Consider the following 20,169-nt stretch of genomic DNA (forward strand, 5'->3'; position numbering starts at 1 on the left):
TATGAAAAGTTTTGTCTTATTTGCTATTCCAGTAATCTGGGTCACATAAATATCAAATATGCATGTCAAGAGTAGACGTTTGACCTAGCATCTGTATATCTCTGAGTCGCTAGCAATGTCTTTCCCAGCCAATATTAGGGTGTTTAATGTTGTGGTCAGAGGCAGTGTAGTTTGTAAAAACCTGTCAAATAAAGTATCGGAACTAGAGCTAAAACCCTGAGCACATTTATCATAATGAAAATTAATGGCAACGGATGCTTCACAGCAAACTGTCCATCTCCACAAATAGTCAGCTCGTTGCTCATGGGTGAAAAACAGAGAAGCACTTAGTAATTATTTCACAGAAAACCCTATAAAATGCAGAATTGTTGTTCTATAGTATTTATTAAAAAGCTTCACCAGGGAGTGACACTGCCATGGTTAGAAAAAACCCTCTAACAATTACTAGAGAAATTTAACCCCATTCATTCAAGATCAGGGTAACAGGGGCATTGTACTTTGCATTGCTTTAGCCCAATGGTTCTTAAACTTTGGGTGGGTCACAGGACCCTTTGAGATTCTGATTAAAGCTATGGACCTTTCACCAAGGGAAAACATACTGACACAATAGTCAAAACAAGAGGAGGGAAACCAAAGAGGAAAGACAAAGTTTTTTTTGTGCTTTATTGAACTCACTGAAGCCCATCTATGTACTTCCTGGAAGTCCATGGACCACATGTTTAGCCAAAATATACTGTACTTTGGATTGGTTTAGCCCAAATATATTTAACATTGTTGTTATTTCAGTCTCATTCATTTCCATGAGATCTTAACTGAACCTTCATTTTTCTCTATAAGGTACACATTTCATGTAATGGGGAAAGAGTAATTATTAATTTATGTGAGTTTTTATATAGGGAATATGGAAGTTTAGGTAGCTAGACTGCCTAAGCAGACTAAAACTCTGCAATCTAAGCAATGTTTCTACATCCAAAACTTTATGCTGCAACTTCTTTGGCATAGTAAGTCTCAAAGGTGCCACAAGATCCCTTTGGATACAGATATTCCAGACTAACACGGCTATGTCTCTGAACATTCTTTTTAGATTGTTCTCCAAAGCCAGTGATACTTCCGTGTTATGAAGGAATTATGAAAAGAACATTTTAATAAGATATCTGAAGGGAAGCCAAATTAAAATGGATCCTGAAGGGCCAACTGCCCTAATCAATGATGAAATGAAAAGTTGTCATTAGTTGGTCTGGACCTACTCTAAAGGCAACATTAAGAGCAAGCTTTAGTGCAATGTTAAAAAGAGCTCTTTTCAAAAGTCCAAGATTCTATGAATAAAGTATGCTGATGTGTGGGGAGCCCAAATTGGGAAGGGGGAACTACCTAGTCAAGGCTGGATTACCAAGGATGTAACTGGAGGAAATGCTCTAGAGCCCTTGGTGACTAAAGCCCTGTGCTGCTGTTGTATGTGAAAGGGATCTGGGAGTCCAAGTAGACCACAAGTTGAACATGAGTCAACAGTGTGATGCGGCAGCTAAAAAGGCCAATGCAATTTTAGGCTGCATCAATAAAAGTATAGTGTCTAGATCAAGGGAAGTAATAGTGCAACTATATTCTACTTTGGTCAGACCCCACCTGGAATATTGTGTTCAGTTCTGGGCATCACAATTTAAAAAGGTTGTTGAGAAACTGGAGCGTGTCCAAAGGAAGGCAACTAAAATGGTGAAGGGTCTGGAAAACATGACCTATGAGGAAGAACTTAGGGAGCTGGGGATGTTTAGCTTGGATGAGAGAAGGTTAAGAGGTGATATGATAGCCCTATTTAAATATTTGAAGGGATGTTATATTGAGGTGAGAGCAAGCTTGTTTTCTGCTGCTCCAGAGAGTAGGACCTGGAACAATGGATGCAAGCTACAGCAAAAGAGATTCCACCTCAACATTAGGAGGAACTTCCTGACAGTAAGAGCTGCCCAACAGTGGAATACACTCCCTCAGAGTGTAGTGGAATTTCCCTCCTTGGAGGTCTTTAAACAGAGGCTGGGTGGCCATCTGTCGGGGATGCTTTGATTCGGATTTCCTGCATGGCAGGGGGTTGGACTGGATGCTCCTTGCAGTCTCTTCCAACTCTATGATTCTATGACACAGGTGCTTCTTGGTTCCCAAACTGTGGTATTCCCTGCCACAAGAAGTTAGCTTGCCCCTTCCCCTGTGCTCTCTTTTCACCCACAAACAATTCCCTTGAGTTTACTCTGGTCTCATGTGTCAACTGTTTGACACAGAAGGTCTTTTAATTCTATATTTATAATTTTAAATGTAAAACTGCAGCCATTTCAAACTACACAATTATAGCACTATGATTCCTCTCTAACTGGGATGCCTGCATCTTATGGAATCTTAGGGTTTGTACTTTTGGGAAGCACTGGAAGAACTCTCTGTATACAACCTTCAATTAGAGCCCGACTCCAGAGTCCAGGGTTTGCATCACTGCTGAGTCATGAAATCCCACTGGGTGAGCTTGGTCAAGTCACACCCTCTCAGCTCCAGACGAAGGGAGAAACCTTGCCAATAAAACCCTGAGATAGGATTACCTTAGAACTACCACACTACAAGTAGGAAATGACGTGAAGGCACAACAACAACAACAAATTCCATAAAATGCAGCCATGGCAGTTAGAGTGGAATCATAGTGTCACAATTACGAAGTATGAAAGGGATGCATGTGGGCTCAAGAAAAGTGCACTATTTTTGAGAAGAGACAATCTTACATCCATTCTCTTCATTTGGGGAACAAAGCCAGAAAGAGTTCCATTTCCTTCATTGAGAGAAGGAAAGACAAAAGATATTTCAGACATTTCTCCTTCTTTGTATATATGTATATATGTGTATGTAACCTTGTTGCTGTCAACCAATAAGCACTGTTAGTGTTAATGTGATGAACTAGAATGCATGCAACAGTTTGAACGTCATCTTTAATAAGGACAACACAGCAATGCTTATCCAAAGAAACTGGCTTGAAGTATTCTATTGAAAACAGCATGTCACTGGAACGCAAAGAGAAAAAAATATGAATGGGACACTTCAAATTATTTACAGTAGCTGGAAAATTTTGAAGGGCATGTAAAACAATTAGTCCACATAGTCAATATCCGGAGCTGTTACTCTTCTGAGGTTCAGAAATTTCAAAGGTGCTAAACGTTTGTAACCTAGATTGGAAAAGATACATATTTGTTATGAAAATGTCATTTTGTATTTTTAGCATATTCTATATGTTTTAATCATACTTAGACACTGTGCTACAATTACAAGAATGACTGTTAGCTTTAAAATGTTTTCATTTAATAAATTATAAATATTCACAATGCCATTGTGGATGTATGTCATTCCGTTTAAATTCTGCAGTGCCTCCCTGTCATTTCCACATAAACCTCAAGCTCTCGGTTCTTTATAATTTAAAATCTCAGTTCTTTATCATTTTCCCACTTTCCATTATACCATAGGGGAAATTACCTTCTGCTCCTTAGGCTTTACAGATGCAAGAAATTTTGCTTTAGCTTGATAATCATAAAATGACTAGCCCTACAAAAGCAGATATGTAACACTGTATTTCTTCACAAAAAGAAAAAGAAAATAGATTTAAGTACAACAGAAGAAATTCTTCATAATTTTCTGCTGTGAGGATATCTTTCTGTATATCCTAAATAAAGGTGATGATCTGAAAAATAATATTCTAATTAATTCCTTTTCTAGTCTCTTTTCCACCTTTTTACAGTCCAACCAGAGCTTGAATTTCCTTAATAAATCGCCTCAGACAATAATATTCCAAGGGTGCTGATGTTGTGTACAAAGGACTATACAGAAAAGAATTATATCAATAACTTTGCTTCAACTTCTAAGGCCAGCTTAGTACATTTTTTTCCTAAGCAGGTGCACCACATGATGCGGCTGCTCAGCCTGAGGCTCAAAGTTTAGCAACAAGGACAAAGGCTTTTTTCAGTGGTGGCCTCCTGCTGCTGTTGTGTTTCTTAAAGTAGTCTCTGACTTACATTGGCCCAGGTTTGTTCAGAGGTGGTTTACCATTACCGTTCCCTGGGGTTGAGAGCTTGTGACTTGCCCAAGCTCACCCAGTAAGTTTCCTGGCCCTACCTTTCGAATATTCTCCCCAGAGAACCTCACCTGATACCCTCATTATATTTTCAACACAAGATTGAGAGTTGCCTATTCTTTCCAGCGTTTTAAACATTTCCCTTACAGTAGGCAGCAGAGGCTGCCTTCACTCCCAACCCCAGAACATAGCAATAGCTAGAGGGGTTGCCACATGTAGCTCTGTCTCCCAAACCTACAACTGGCTGTAGACCAGTGCTTCTTCCAGTTGTTCCTAAGTACTGAAGAATCCGCCTCAGTGCTCAAAAACAGCTGGAATGAGCCTCAACACACACACATCCCCTGCGGCTGATCAGCGGCCAGAGAGACAGAGCTGCACCTGGCTATGGTGCAGTGGTGGTTGAACACTAGGGTGGGGGGCTTGTGGGAGGAGGTACCAAAAGAATGCCAGCCAACATGGTCTGCATGGACATAGGTTTTAGGCTCAGTCCTCAGCACCTTTTAATAGAGATGGGAATACCCTCTGATCGAAATTTTGGAGCACTTCTGCCATTCAGTACAGAGATGGAAAAAACCAAAGGGATGATCTACTGTTAGACAGCTGGCAGATTTCTTGTGTTCCTTGTTCTTTGTCTAGGTTCATAATTGTGTGGCTTATTTTATGTTAAAATAGTTGAACCACTTTTAGAGAAATGCATGGGACAAATTAGGGCTTTCACACTAGATAAATACATACAATGAAAAAATGCAAATGACATATGCAGTTATAAATGCATACTTTTCAGAACCGCATTCAGGTTATTCAAACCCAGCTTGTAGCACTCTTCTTCATTATCAGAAGCAACATATCTTCTACCATCTAAGGGAACAAAAAGCACCAACAAATTATCTATCAAACAGTGAGATGTATGGATTCTGCCAAATTCACATTGATATTTATGATACTGCCCTTTGAGGTGGAGTTCACATGTTCTCTTTTAAATACAGAAATCTCACTAACATGATGAAAACTCAGGGGTGGCTGATGGCTTCTGCATCACTTGAGTGATGAGTCCCTAAAACTATTTGGTCCAAACTTTAAATGACATGTCCAATGTGCTTCATCTAATCCCCATAATAGATTCAGCACATTGGACTGCTTTGTTACAGTTTATACTAAAACTCAGAACAGATTCACACACATCTCTGACATGAAAGCCACCAGCTAACACTAGAAAAATTCCAGGGTTTTATTTATCCTTCTTATAGATGTTAGCAGACGTGCTAAAAGGGGGGCAAGCGTGTATAGTAGGCTTTTGATTTTTCAGTTTAAAGGGAAAGCTGTTGGTTTTCCTTCTCTGAACTAATTCAGAAAGTAAGAGAGGAAATTAAGGTATTCAGAAAGGCGGGGGGCGATCACTGCTTTTAAGCCTTCGATTCTGAGTGTTCTGGTTCAGGGATTCATTGCAGATTGCCTTTAAACATTGGGGCTTCTCTGATTATTGTAAATAATTTGTTTGCTTTTTAAACTGAAATCTGTTCATTTCTGTACAGTTACTGAAGGCATACAAGAGCCTTAATATTGAAAGACTGGTTTTCCTTTCCTCAGCAGCTTTGACGTTTGCTGTCAAGAGTGACAGGAATTAGGTAAAACTCTAAGGATCAAAATACATGTTATGTTATATGAGTGATCAACTCTGTATCTATTTTATAAAAAATAATAGCAGATGGGGGAGGTATGGGAACCAGGGTCAGGACAGCAAAAATAAACACTGGGGATACTATTAATAAGAACCATGGCATAGAGGACAATGCACATGTTACAGCGCCAACTCTGCTCTCCTACACGCCGCAATTGCTATGTATACAGAAGAGAGACAGACATTTTATTTGTCTCCCCCATTCACCAAAGGTGCACTATCCTGTTGCAACAGGAACAGGAACAGTTCTGTAGACACATAATATTTCACTTCAACAGTTGTTGCATGAGGTGTCTTCCAGAATTTCAGGCATACATGGGTGGGAGAGGTATTTTGCACAGCTGAGTCAGAAACAAATTAAATGCAACCACATATTTAATGCAAACTAACTTTCTAGCAGAAATTCCTAGCCTGGTGGGGTGATGAAAAAACCACTACAGAATCAACATGGCTTGGACATCAAAACTGCTATAATCTAGACCTATTTAAGCTGTATTTCAAGAAAGGTAAAATGCATTCTGTTCTTCAAAGAAATTGAGACATTTGCCGTTAGCCATATCTCTCACTGAATTGCATTGCTCCCACAGTAGTCTCCATTAAGTCCTCAGTGCTTGAAGCAGCATGCTGGCACAGGTAGTGTAAATGCATATTCAGAAAATTTGGAAATGTGGCTCCAAATTCCTCTAAACATCCTGAAAATCTGTTACCCGTTGCCAATGCCACTCTTAAAATAAGAAGGCTTTTCAGACTATTTGAATATTATTTGTCATATGAATAAGCAATCCCTAATCAGGTTTCATGTGGCTTGCCCATATTTTACTTATTTCTTGATCACAAATAAATAAGTATTAATTGTATATATGTGCCCTGAAAGCCAGTTTGTTCTTGCTTTTATAAAATTAATGTGGAAATTACTGACACAAATTATTCATTTTGTAGTGGTGATAAGCAATCCCTCCCCAAGGACAAACAAACAGAAGGGAGGGGAGTAAATGTTTTCTTTGAGATTAACTTTCTAGCTGATATTTGTGAAAATCCAGCTTTTCTAAAACTTTTGCACAAAAGAATTGTTTTCATGCCAGTCATATTGTAGAACTGATCCAAGACACAAATGTTGGCAACGCAAAGAACTACAACATATAGAAACCTCCTGTTCTGATAATAAACACCTGAACTTATGTACAACTGCTATATACTTATCAATACTTGACTGTTAACATTTTACGACATTACAAGAGTAATTTAAAGACATGGGAAATTATGCATTTGATAGACTGCTATCATATATTTGTTTTGAAAAGGAGAGAGCAAACGTAACTTACATCGTCCTTTCAGATACAGCATTGATTGTGGGCCCCAGTTTCTTGCTATGAGCTTACTCTGCAGAAAGAAAATATTTATTATTCAGCCAGAGGGTGGGGGACTACTGTTGCAAAGACATTGTAAGTTCTAACTTTTACCTTTGGAGCACGCAATGTTTCAACCTCCAAGAAGAGCATCATGATGGTCAAAGAACAGACTAGTGCAGTTCTAACTTTCTGCAAGAGAAACAGTGTGTATTTTTCTTTCATTATTCCAGTTAAACACTGTGACAGATATTTCAAATCATGCCTTGCACATAAATACATAGTTCCTTACCATGCTAGCAGATCTTTTGTCACTTGCTTCGGTCCCCCAAGCGTTATAAAAGGCTTGCTTTGGCACTCTCACTTTTAAATAGCAGATGATGATAAAATACGTAAGTTCAGATGATCATAATTGTTTTAGTTTGGGTTGCTTTGTCCTCCACCCCCCCCCCCAAAGATGTTGTTTTCCAGGCAAGGATTTATGCCAAGCTTGATAGGTGGAAATTAGATATATAGTCATCTACTCTCCTCCGTGATCAAAGCAGCAAAATTAGAGTCAGAGACTCTTTGACAAAAGGGTAGCTAATGATAGTTGTACCCAGGAGACCTGGAAACAATCTGTAGCCACAGGAGGTAAAAAACTCCAAGAAGATAACAAAAGGTGACTAAATGTCAAGCATTTGTACTTGGTACTTCACCCACTTTCCATTCATTTCCCCCCCAGTGATAGTGAATGGCAGGCAGGGAGAAAGTTAAGAAAAAGCTGTTTTGTTGTTGTTGGACATTATTATGGAACTGGTTTGGCAGCCTATTTAAGGAGCTGAAACTTAATGCCAAGTCATCATCTTAGGGACATACCTACTTTGATAACATAAAGTATTTAGCTCCTAGGTCCTTGACTTCTTAGATGCGCAGGTGATATGTTACAGTGAAATGCTAGAAAAAAAACAGACTCACCCAACCTGCCATCTATCATGTTAAATTATTATTATTATTATTATTATTATTATTATTATTTGTATTTTCCCGCCTCTCCCAGATGAATCAAAGTGGGATTACAGTCGAACAACAACAACAGTATACAAGAATAAAACATATAATATTCATCATTAAAAACAGTTTAAAAACAAGATTGAGAAGGCTTTATGTTGCCTTGGGATGGTGGGAATTGCAATCCAACTCAGCTCGTGGGCACCAAGATTGAGAAGGCTTTATTAGACTAATGTGTGTAAAAAACATTTGTTCCCACTCCTGTAAAAACCTAAGATTTCACAAAGTTCAGATGGTGTAAAAAAAAAAAAATCCTGAAAAGTGATATTCTACAAAAACTTAATATACAGTGGACCCTTGTTATATGCTGGGGTTTAGTTCCAAGATCTCCTGTGTATAACAAAATCCGTGGATGCTCAGGTTCCATAAATATAATGACATAGCAAAATGGTATCCTTTATAAAAATAAAAAATAACAAAAACAAATAACAAATGGAAAATCAAGATTTGATATTTGAAATTTATACATTTTTTGAACATTTTCAAACTGCGGATGCTTGAATCCGTGTATAAAAAATCCGTGTATAAGGAGGGCCGACTGTATTCGCCCCATTCAGCAACTGAAAGAAGATTTATTGCTATTATTACTGTGAAAGTCCATATCCAGACTTTGATGAGGTCCAGTTCCACTGGTTGCCTGTCTACTTCCAAGTGCAAGTCAAAGACCAATGTTCTTACCTTTAAACACCTAGAGAACTTAGTAGCAGAAAGTGGCTTTCTTCTCCATATGGGTCATCCAAGGCTTTCCTTGGCTACCTCCATTTTTCAAATTTGGTGGACAGCAGCTATTGACACCTTTTAAAACAGCTTTTTCTTCTGTTATTATTTATTTACTGTTTTAAATCTTTCTCTCTTCTATGTTGCCCTTTATTGATTTAGTAGGGAGACGGTTGTATTGATTATTACTGTTGCATAATTTAATTGGGATGTTTTGAAATGAATTGTCTTACCTGGTGGCAACACCTTGTTTCCTTTATCTGGGAATATACAGAAGACCACTCTGTAAAGAGTTGTTCAAATTCTGATTTATAAGCACAATTGGCTTAGAAAGCAGCTGGAAGAGCAACAATTCCTTGCCAGTGTGCTTATAGTTGTTGTTAAGAAAAAACATGTCCAACATTTGAAATGGAAAGAAAATTTTGAAGTGAAAACTGGAGCAATTGAACTTTCAGTGAAGACAAGATTTCACAAGGAAAGGAAAGACTTTGCAAGGAAAACCCTGCAAAATCACTTCCAGTAGAGGATGTCTACTAGAGACCATCTCAAGCATTGCCTGAGCTACAGCATTCCAGTTCACCATAAGCTACTCTGAACTGTTCCCTACTCTTATTTTTAAAAACCAGCATGAATCACAAAAAATAGCACTCCTTGTACTGCAATCCATGTAGCTCCCATACATATCTTCTCAGATTTATGTCCAATGGCTGTAAATACCTGGGTCAGGATCCACTCTGGCATAAGATGAGTTACATATCTGTGAGTGCTTTGTATTCACAACCCATACATATCCCCTATTTTAATGGTTGAATAGAAGAAAGAATTTCAGCACGTGCTGCTTTGACATACACAAGCATCACCTCCTGAAATGTCCTCATTTACACGTTAGGAAGGATCAAATCAGGGGAATTTAATTAGCTCAATTATTAGGAGAGGCATGTCCTAACAACGCATGCAGTGGGGTCGGGTCCCTATGTCTATACCAGAGGTCATCTAGTCCAACCCCAAGAGTCAGAGACTCGGATGCCAATGAGATACAATTAAAATATAAAACATTTATTAAAGCCACACAACAAGGGGATCACACACACACACACACACACATTCAATGCTGAAGCAAGGGAGGGGTGAGTTCGGGAGTAAAGGAGAAAGGATAGAGGCACTGTTGAGATATTTACCTTAGGAGTCTTCTCCAAAGTGACGGATGCGAGGGGTGGTGGATGGTGAGACATGGCCGCGGGAATGGGAGAGAAAGCGGCGACCGCGGTGGCTATGAGCAGAGTTCCAGTGGGCAAAGCTAACTAGAGGCCCGAGAGACAGTGAGCTTTGGCTTAGCTCGAGTAATTTCAGCAGAGCCCAAGGCTCAAGGCACGCAAGCTCAGAGCGCAATGCTCTACAAGCAAGGAATTCAGGCAAGGAACAACTGCTCAACAAGCCCAAGGAAGGGCTAGAAGTGGGGTCCTTTTATACCCCTAAACATAACCTCAGGCTATGGCAACTTGGCAAACAAAGGCTTGATGACGTTATCTTTGTCTAAGCTGAAACTTACACAATGGATATACAAAGAAGAGGTCTGGCACTTTTCAGGAGGGAATAAATATCTCGACGGCCGAGCCATTAAGTCAATCACTGGCTCTCAAAAGGAGGAAGCTACTGCTATTGTCTTCCTGCTTTGGGCAGCTTGTGAAACTTGTACGGCAACTCCCAAAACTTCTTGCTGAAAGGTTTAGAATCTACCTTTTTTTTCCTGTGACCATGTCTAGCAAGGTTGTTGGCTACGTGGTCAGCTCACTCTTAGGGTAATGGCGGCTAGTGATGGGGTCAGTCAAGGGTCATAGATTCAGATCGCATGGCACCCAAAATTTATATAAAACCATACTTGATAACACATAACAGAGGCATGGCTCTTATTTCACTTGGCACTCCTAGTTCCAACTTAATATTATCAGCCATTCTCCTTACAGTGAGAAACACGAAACACAGATAAATATGGCCACATAATGCACCATCACTCATTAGGTAAAATCATGATGTGGTCTGTCTTTGCAATTGTGCCTGTTATCTATTGAAGAGCCTTCTAGTATCATATTTAAAAAGGGAAGGGGATGTATTCTACATCTGCTACTATGGTAAGTTAAGTATACTTAACTAACTAACCCTAGTCCAACCCACCAAACCTGAAAGAAAATTCACTCATGTTCCGAGTGCCAACAGAATGGATCTCTTTCTCCCCATGCAGTTGATACCCAGTAATGTAGGTGGTGGCGGCGGCGGAGTTATGATCATGACAACAGCGTCACGATTATTACTGAGTATCGCTTCTCGGCCTTTTGGCTAAGATCAAGTGTAGTATGATTATTACTGAGTAGATAGACTGTGAGTATAGAATAGCTACCTAGATTAATTTATTTGTAACTGTTCTGTATTCACAATCACTACTTAGTATAAGTAGTGATTGTGGAATACTGCCCATATTTAAAAATGTGGTAAATAGATTTATGTTGGAATCTATTCTGTAGTGTTATTATATATCTATAAACTCTTATTTCCCTGAGGCAGAGGGTTTTTCATGAAAAACTGGTTTCCTTTTCATTATTTTCCTTTTTTATTAGTTTGCCAGTGTAACAACATTTTTGTTGCCTAATAAGCTCATATCAAAACAATCTAATTCAAAGCTCTAACTTGTGAATCTAACTCTATCTGCTGTGTTACTGTGGATGTTATAATGACAGCTTGGCGTTGATGCTATTCAACCAACCCCCACCTCTCTTTTTTGCAATAATTATGTAAATTACTCCTAGCTGTTTGGTTTTGTTTTTAACCAAATGGCTTGCATTATTGTGTGTGCTCAATTATAGTTTGAGAGTGTCATTATCCACCGCACCATAATGAAGAGGCTTGTCACTGCTTGAATGAATATAATACATTGAATCATTGTGAGAAAAAATGTGTGAAACTTTACAACCAATCATCTCTCATACACAGGGAGATTATTAAAAGGCATCTTTTAGAAAACCATCTCTCATTAATAGTTTTCTAACATATTTCATTAGAAAAAGAAATTTTACATAATCTTATGTTTGCATGTCTGTGTTATTTCAAGTCATCTGTAAAGTCATGATGTTCCCATGAATTTCATAGGATTCTCTTAGGCACTCTGTGGTGGTTTTGCTCTGAAATGTAGCCTACAGCATCAAGTATTCATTGCTGGTCTCCTATCCAAGTATTACCCAGGGCTGATTAGTGATTAGAAAAATTGGCTTAAGTTTTATGTGAATGAAACCTACCTATTCCTATAGAAGTGGCCAAGCCCGAGTTCTCACTTGAAGCAAAGATGACTAAACTAATACTATCATATTTTGGACATGTAACACAATGTGAGCTGTTGTAAAAGACAGGCATGCTTGGTAAAGTGGAAGGCAGTAGGAAAAGAGGTAAATTGAGCCAGTCAAGAAAGCTACAGCCCTTAGTTTGTAAGATCTAAGCAAGGCACTTGATCACTGGGGCTCTTGGAGCTCTCTTATTCACAGAATCACTATAAGTTGAAGTCAACTTGACAGCAAATAACAACAATAATTTTGGTGGCAAGGCAACCATTTGAACCTTTGAATGATGAAATTATCAGAGGTATGAATTGTAACATCTAAGAATTAATTTTGGCTAACAAGATTGTGTAAGCTGTTAGTACACCCTGCATATCCCAAGTTGTATTTGGAGTCTCCATATTTTCATATCCAGGACCAGCATGTTCTTAAGAGTCACAATGAACTTTGGAACACCAGGTGGATTTCCCATGAGAAAAGAGCAAAGACCCAAGGACATGTGTAAGACCCAAGTAATGTTGCAAATAAGCTAAATGAGTGTGCTGATTATTTCCTCACCTCAGGCCCTTTTGCATTTCTTCTTGCATCAAGAGACAAAGGAGCTCTAACTGCATCAAAGTAGTAAGCCAGTGCTTTCTACCTATCCCCAGCTGTGTTCCTACCCAACTTCTTTATCCCTTCATCCTGGGTTCTCCTCATCCAATCATTGCTTTTGTTACCCTAAAGTTAAGGCCATCAACCAGTCAGAAATCCCATTGTCAATTCCTAGGAAGAACATCAGGCCTTTGTTACCTTGCAAAATAGCACATCCATCGAGTCTAGGATCTCAGAGATAAATATTAGTCCCAAAAACTAGTCTCGCCGCGCACACAGTATGCATACAGTTGGCAGAAGTCTACACTCCGTGTATGAACTATGTCACCCTCAGACCACAATCTGAGCCACTTCCACATTCCACGGTCTGCTCTTTGGACAGGTAAACACTGCCTTCTCCAAACCCCTCAGATGCCACTATCTAATTTCCATACATCCATTTTATTTAGCTCTAAATGCTGTGTCTGTTTGAATTACTATTGTTGGTGTGAATGTATCTTGCATATTTATAAATAAAACCTTCTTAATTCACCCAAACCTGGAGTCGCCTCAGTGAGTACTGGTATACACAGATACCAACAATCCAAAAGTTACCCATCCTCTCACAAACTTAAGGTAATTCCCCCAACATATAAAAAGAAGCTGACACACATGGTGGGGACCCCCAATCCCCCTAACTTTCTTTGGGTAACAGAGACAAGAGCATGCATTGGCATCCTCATGAAGCAATATTAGTTTTGATGAATAAACAATATAAATGACAGTATTCTTAACAAAAGTTTTCACTTTTTATTTATTAAATTGTAAAAGATTTTATACTTCAGCATCTTAAATAGCATATGTATTTCAGGCTGGTAAGATTCAAATTTATTTGAATATAATATTCTTCATTTAATCAGTAAACTGCAGATGACTAATGAATTAAAATCCTCCCGTTAAGTACCCATCCAATTCTTGTAGAAACCTAACACAAATTTTACTATTTTATTTTTTACCATTTATAAGTGGTTTTCCTAGCCATCACTTTTTCTATGCATTATGGCAAAGCACATCGTATTCATGGAGTTTAGAAAATTATGACTGCAGGATTCTGGGAACAATTTGAGGCAAACAATTATTGTTTAAAAGACAGGGGAGGGCATTATGCATTTTGTCCAGAGAATTTTCTTACCTATCCCAAGTGCTTATGTTCAAAAACCTAGTATTCTCCCCTGCAAAGTTATTTTGAATGCCTCCCATCAGATTCCTTCTTTTAAAAACTGTAGTGTTATTTAATGGGGATAGGGTTTCATATTCCATATTTTTGTTTCTGTCACAAAAACTACCTTCTCTGTAGTCTAGCAAAGTTACTTTTTGGATTATAATGCCAAAAATCTCTCATTAGCCAGTATAGCTAATGCTATGGGTAATACTTGAAGACACACTTTACTCTTCCATTGGCATTCACTTCTAATAACTTTAATTAGACTATACCCAATCTGTTTGATTATTCCAGATTACCCTTGTTTAGGGTATTGCACATTCCCTATGGGACACGACAGCATGTTATATATTTGAAGGAAGGAAAACTAAACATCAGTCCAAGGGAAATCTGCTGTTAAAGGAGCTTTTATTCAGATTATTCCTGGAAGTCACACAATTGCAGCAAATTCTAATAAGTAGGATCATATTAGCTGTCTTAAAAGAGTGACAGCTTTCAAAGCTTGTGAACAGTCAGAAAATTGGTACAATAGACAAAAGGAACCAAGGTACTGATACTCAGGGAAAAAAATTTAAATTTCTTGAATGAACTTGTTCAAAATGAACTTGATATTTCAGAACCTGGTGCTTGGTTACCATTTAACAGATTGGTTTTCCCAACATTGCAGGTAATAAAAAGAATTTCTAATGGCTTTTTAAATGTTCAGCTATTAAATTAACAGAGAGGAAATGATGCAAGCACCCTGGGAAGCAGATGTCTCTGTGCTGTAAACTGGCGTACCCATTACATCAAGACAGAAACAGCTGTGAAACGACCTCCATATACTGAGTGGAAATTGGCTTGATAAAGGACCTTTTAGGCTTACATTTGCTTGCTTAAGATTTTCTTCTGCATGACCGAGTGTAATGGAAAAGAGGGGACATCTTATTGGAAAGGGGGAATAAATGTAAATGTAAATCATTAAATAAGCAGACTACAGTGGAGTAGCACAATGTTATCCATCTTGGATAGCAGGGCCCTTGTACCTTTAGCTTGTAATTTAATTGGCCATTTTATATCTTTGCATAATATGCTTTTTGTAAATTCCCTGCTTCTTTAAAAACTAATTAATTAATGCAGTAATTAATGCTTAGATTTCCACATTCCCAGTGTTAATAACAATGAAATAATCATCCCTTTCCAGTTATCAATATTGGAGAATATATATTTTTAAACTTAAAATTCCAATCTTTAGTCTCATGCTGATTCAAACTCCATTGTTGGCCAGTTCTTTCATGAGGGCAGTCAAAATGTCACAAAGTACCCACCAAATTTTGGCATTCTCTAGAAGCTGGTCTAGGAAACTACACACACATACACACACAGCGCCTTGAAATATTGTTATGCCAGGGTGCTATGGGGAAATTTAAAGCGGTGGGGCATTTGTTGCCACCAGGTCCAATGGCACTGATGGTGATTCCTGGGGCAACCAAGTGAGGTGAATGGAGGGTGGCAAAGGACCACAAGATGGCACTTTGTCAAGTGGGCTGGACTTTTTGGTGTCTTACATAACTGAACCTTTAGGCAGGGACTTGATGTTAAGCCATAGTAAAGCAAGTGGTCTGGTGGGTGAGGGATTTGTGTGGAGGATGTAGGTTTATAGAACAGTTGTTATGCTAAACAATAGAAGTGATTTTTTAAAATAAAGATTCTCATATGAAAGTACAGTGGCTCTTCCCACATACGGTTAAATAAAGGTTCTTTGTGCATGCACAAAAGCAAAATGCTGTCAGACACGTGATGTTCTAACTACTGTCTGCTTCTTTAGTACATCAACACCTTTTCTGAAATTACTTTTCTCCTAGGGAAAGTGAAATAAGCTCTGATATATTTGTTAGATTTTTTTGTTTTGTTTTGTTAAGAAGACTCTTTTTGATCACAAGGATTTTCAGAAATCTCATTAATCTCCATTAGATAATGAGACATTAGGGAACATTCATATAATTAAAATAGCTTATTTTCTTTGGATAATTGATGCTAATTATTCTACATCCTTTGGTTAAAGAATAAAAAAATAGTGTTTTTTTTTCTGTGTCTGATTTCTAGTTGCACAATAGAATTGCTCAATGGAGTCTACTTTTGAAATTTGGAGACTGCTCTTGTAAATATATATTACAAAACTGAACTGAACAAATGTCATTAATCTATGTAAGATTCAGGTCCTAGTCTTCAATTAGTTCTAAGATGAATAAAGACGAGTCCAAAGGAATGTACTATCTCACACATCAGGATTAACTGGCAGCACACTAGTCCAAAGGCTAATAAGCAGCCCATTTACAATAAAGCAAGTCTAGGCACCTACATAGACAACTAGAAACTATGGATCCTGTCACCAGCTAGTCAGTTAAGGCATTAAAGGGAGTGGGAAGTATGCCTTTCCTGGAGTCTAGTAATCACTGTCATGCTCTGTTCTGCCAAAAATATTCTAATTTAGTATGCAAGCAAAGGATGATGTGCCCTTACTCACCTGTGATATATATGAAAGTATGTTCCAAGTATATTTGTTAGGTCTTCCAATGTGATGACATGAAGAAACTCAAATGTTATTTGAATATGTTTTCCCCTGTTAACATTCTCTCCTTTTTATGGAATCTTTGTTGACACAAGAGATGGGTTGCAAAGCCTGAGCTTAGAAACGTTAGGGTTTTTTTTGTTTTGTTTTGTTTTGGACTACAATTCCCTGAATCATGCTGGTTGAAAGATTCAGCAAGTTGCTATCCAAAACAGTAACTTTTCAAAGATCTGGGTAAAGCTCATGATATTCTCAGTGCAGAGTGATCCTAATACTCATGAAACATTCAAGAATTTAGAAACTGAGCCCTGTAAGGAGATGAGGGAATTGGTTACATAATTTAGCCTGAGAAAGAGAAGTCTGAGAGAAGCTATGATAGTATCATCAAATAAATGAAGGATGGTCATGTAGAAGGTGAAGCAAGTTTGATTTCTGCTGCTCCAGAAGGTAAGACTTAAATCAATGGATTAAAAATACAAGACAAGAGATTCTGATTAAACATTCAGAAGACCATCCTGATGGCAAGAGTTATTGAACAGTGGAATGGACCACCTCAAAAAGTAATGGGACTAAGTCCGAATAATTTAGGAAATAAGATCCTTTCTCATCCACTTAATTATAAGGTTTTCTTTTTCTTTTTAATATATGTATCACCTCTTTTCTGTCTGGAATTGGAGGAACAACAGACCTATTATAAAATACAAAATAGTAATTGTATGCTGATTATAAGCAAGACCAAAATAACGGACGATAACAGAGGACAATGTTATCTATCCATTCAGGGTATAAGCCAGGCCCGAACTATATCTATATCGGTAAATAAATTATTGTTATATATTTTATGTATGTATATATGTTATAAATGTATGTTATGTATGTTATGTATTCAATAATAATAATAATAATAATAATAATGGACTTTCCTTCCCTGACAGTTTTTAAACAGTTGAATATCTATCACTTTAGCTATGGATTCCTGCATTGATGGGAGGTTGGAATAGATGGCCCTTGGGTTTGTTTGTTCTTCCAGCTCTATAACTGTATAGAACACTCTCAAACTATATGAGAATATTATCATTAATGCACAGACAAAGAGGCATTGAATGTAACTAACACAATAACAGGGAAATAGGTTCAAGTAGTGTTTGTTAACACAAATAGTTTCCTACCTATGCCAGGAAACAGAAAGAGATGTACACCTATAGATCATACATATACTAATTAGTGATGTGAAGGATCACTTCATCCCATAGGCTCCTTCCTGGCCCTTGTGATAATCAACTGATACTCTTCTTTGATTGTCATGGTCAAATGGGGTGGGGTACACATTTCACTATAAAAGATAGGACCTTTTCAAGTGGTCCTTGTTTTCAAAATGCCCTCCCCATAGAGGTCCATCTGGCATTAACTTGAATCACTTTTCAGTCATTTTATAAGTCCTTTTAAAATTCTCACTGGCTGTGGTTTCAGTTCTGTGATTTATGGTTTACTTCTTTGATTCTTGTTTCAATAGTTGTGAAACAGCTTGTTTTGAAGTGATCTGCTGATTTTTTAAAAATGTTGTTCCTGTATTTAAACTATATTGTATGCCACTATGATTTTTATCGCTGTGATTGTTCTACCTTATTAGGGAACAACTCATAATTTATAGACTCTGATCCTGTTGGCTGGCATTAGCTATAATGGTGGAAGTGATGGCGGCTTGGTGGCAATGGTGAAATGGCTGCAGGCACAGTGAGGACAGGAGGCAGGGGAAGCAATGAAATCCATTTCTGCCACAGAGAAAGCCATCAACCAAGCTCCTCAGATGCTAGGGAGCTCAAGCCAGCAGTAACAAAAAAGGGGTTTGCTGCTGTTCCCCTACTGCTACTGCACCCAACTCCAGAAAGTGTCTTGTTTTAGTCCTAGTATGGTGCAGTTATTTGAGAGAACCCACATGGTGTAGTGGTTTGAGTACTGGACTATGACTCTGTAGACCAGAGTTCAATTCTCTGCTCTGCCATGGAAGCATACTGGGTGACCTTGGGCAAGTCATACACTCTCAGCCCTAGAAAATCCTGTAATAGAGTCATTTGAGGGTCCATACCTCAGTGAATGTCCTTCTATACCTCAAGGAGATTGTAGAAATCATACTTGTACCTATGTATCATTCAGCTTCTCCCCTTCCCCACACTCACACCCAAGCAATCTAATCATTAACTATATAAGGAAAAATCTTTGGTCCTCGGTAGCTTCATATAATGGAAGTCACACTATGGGATGGTTGTTCTGTGAGCCCTCAGTGCCCTCAGTATGCAAAACATTCGCAGAATTGGAGAGAGAACAATGATGTTTTGGTGCAACCACTGTTTCATGTCCTCTAAATAATGTTACAACATTTGCATCCAGAAAATTATACTTTCTCACCTGCCCCATTTTTTCTTTCCAAGAAACTGAATGTTAAAATTCATCCATATTCCTATACATTAGGTTGCAGTGCCACCTAAAGGGTCATTTACACTGCCATGCAGCCACCAAACAACAACACTCCCTGGAAAAGAATGAAAAGTACATGTTTTGTGATATTTTATGTTATTCAAAAGACAAAAGTATCACAGAGATAATGAAATCCCAAATAAATAAAAATAAATTGTTCTTGTAACTCATTATAGTGTTTAGAAAGTGATCCTTTGTTATTACTCACCACAGGGTTTTAAAATGTACTGATTTTTGCATTTCACGGGGAGGGGGGTATTTTTCATTGCTTTAAAAAATTCACCGGAGGTTGATAACAGGTGTAATAATAATACTGTTTATTTATAGCCCGCTTTTCCAAAGGAAATCAAAGCGGGTTACAACAAGGGTATAAAACATTATACAATTTGAACAAACAGTATATACACATCATAAAAACACTCTAGAGTTAAAAACACCATAAAATTACAGAGAATGAAAACCAAAACAAAACTAGCTGGAAGACAACTTATATGATGGGGAGAGAGCAGATATCACAACACATGGGGGAAAGCCTGTTGGAAGAGATAGGTCTTGAGCTTCTTCCTAAACAGGTCAAGTGAGGCAACAGAGCGGAGCTCACCGGGAAGGGAGTTCCAGAGCTGCGGGGCCGAGTTGGAAAACGCCCTCTGTGCAGTCAAGGTGTACTTCGACTTAGGAACCCTCAACAATTGCTTCCCGGCCGATCTGAGAGTGCGGGGCGGATTATATGGGGGGAGGCGGTCCTCCAAGTACCCTGGGCCCAAGCCATTTAGGGCTTTATAGGTAATAACCAACACCTTGTATTGCACCCGGAAGCGAATAGGCAGCCAATCAAGATCTTGCAAAATAGGTGTTATGTGGCTAGTCCTGGGACATCCAGTGACTAACCTTGCTGCCATGTTTTGTACTAATTGAAGCTTCCGGGTTTGGTACAAGGGTTGCCCCATGTAGAGCGCGTTACAGAAGTCCAACCGAGAGGTTACCAGAGCATGTACCACTGTTTCAAGGTCCCTCTGGCCCAGGTAGGGTCGCAGCTGGCGTATCAGCCAAAGCTGATAACAGGTGCTCCTGACTGTCGCATCCACCTGAGTAAAACTTGTGCCTATTATATGATCATTTTAAAAAGAAACTAGAAAATGTTATT

At 38.4% G+C, this 20,169-nt stretch overlaps 1 protein-coding gene and 1 pseudogene across 1 annotated transcript; one reads left to right on the forward strand and one right to left on the reverse strand.

Moving 5' to 3' along the window:
- Positions 1-3,114: 3,114 nt before the first annotated feature.
- On the reverse strand, positions 3,115-10,113 carry LOC149314307 (spexin prohormone 2-like). The gene is made up of 5 exons (XM_089523091.1): positions 10,060-10,113; positions 7,229-7,306; positions 7,091-7,148; positions 4,868-4,948; positions 3,115-3,191 (listed from the first exon to the last, which is right to left on the reverse strand). The coding sequence occupies exons 1-5, from the start codon at positions 10,111-10,113 to the stop codon at positions 3,115-3,117; spliced, it is 348 nt and encodes a 115-aa protein (XP_089379217.1).
- Positions 10,114-11,195: 1,082 nt separating this feature from the next.
- Positions 11,196-11,354, forward strand: LOC149314308 (U2 spliceosomal RNA; annotated as a pseudogene).
- Positions 11,355-20,169: the final 8,815 nt, after the last annotated feature.

This window comes from Sceloporus occidentalis, unplaced genomic scaffold, assembly GCF_023333645.1.
Source record: "Sceloporus occidentalis isolate IW3139 unplaced genomic scaffold, rSceOcc1.0.p SCAF_4, whole genome shotgun sequence".
Taxonomy (NCBI): Eukaryota; Metazoa; Chordata; class Lepidosauria; order Squamata; family Phrynosomatidae; genus Sceloporus; species Sceloporus occidentalis.

What these genes read in the sequence shown, in the direction of transcription:
- LOC149314307 (XM_089523091.1), bottom strand. Translation starts at nt 10,113, where the DNA reads ATGTCTCACCATCCACCACCCCTCGCATCCGTCACTTTGGAGAAGACT. An exon ending in CTTTGGAGAAGACTCCTAAG is followed by an intron (nt 7,307 to 10,059) that starts GTAAATATCTCA and finishes TTTCTCTTGCAG; the next exon opens with AAAGTTAGAACTGCACTAGT. An exon ending in GCTGTATCTGAAAGGACGAT is followed by an intron (nt 4,949 to 7,090) that starts GTAAGTTACGTT and finishes TTGTTCCCTTAG; the next exon opens with ATGGTAGAAGATATGTTGCT.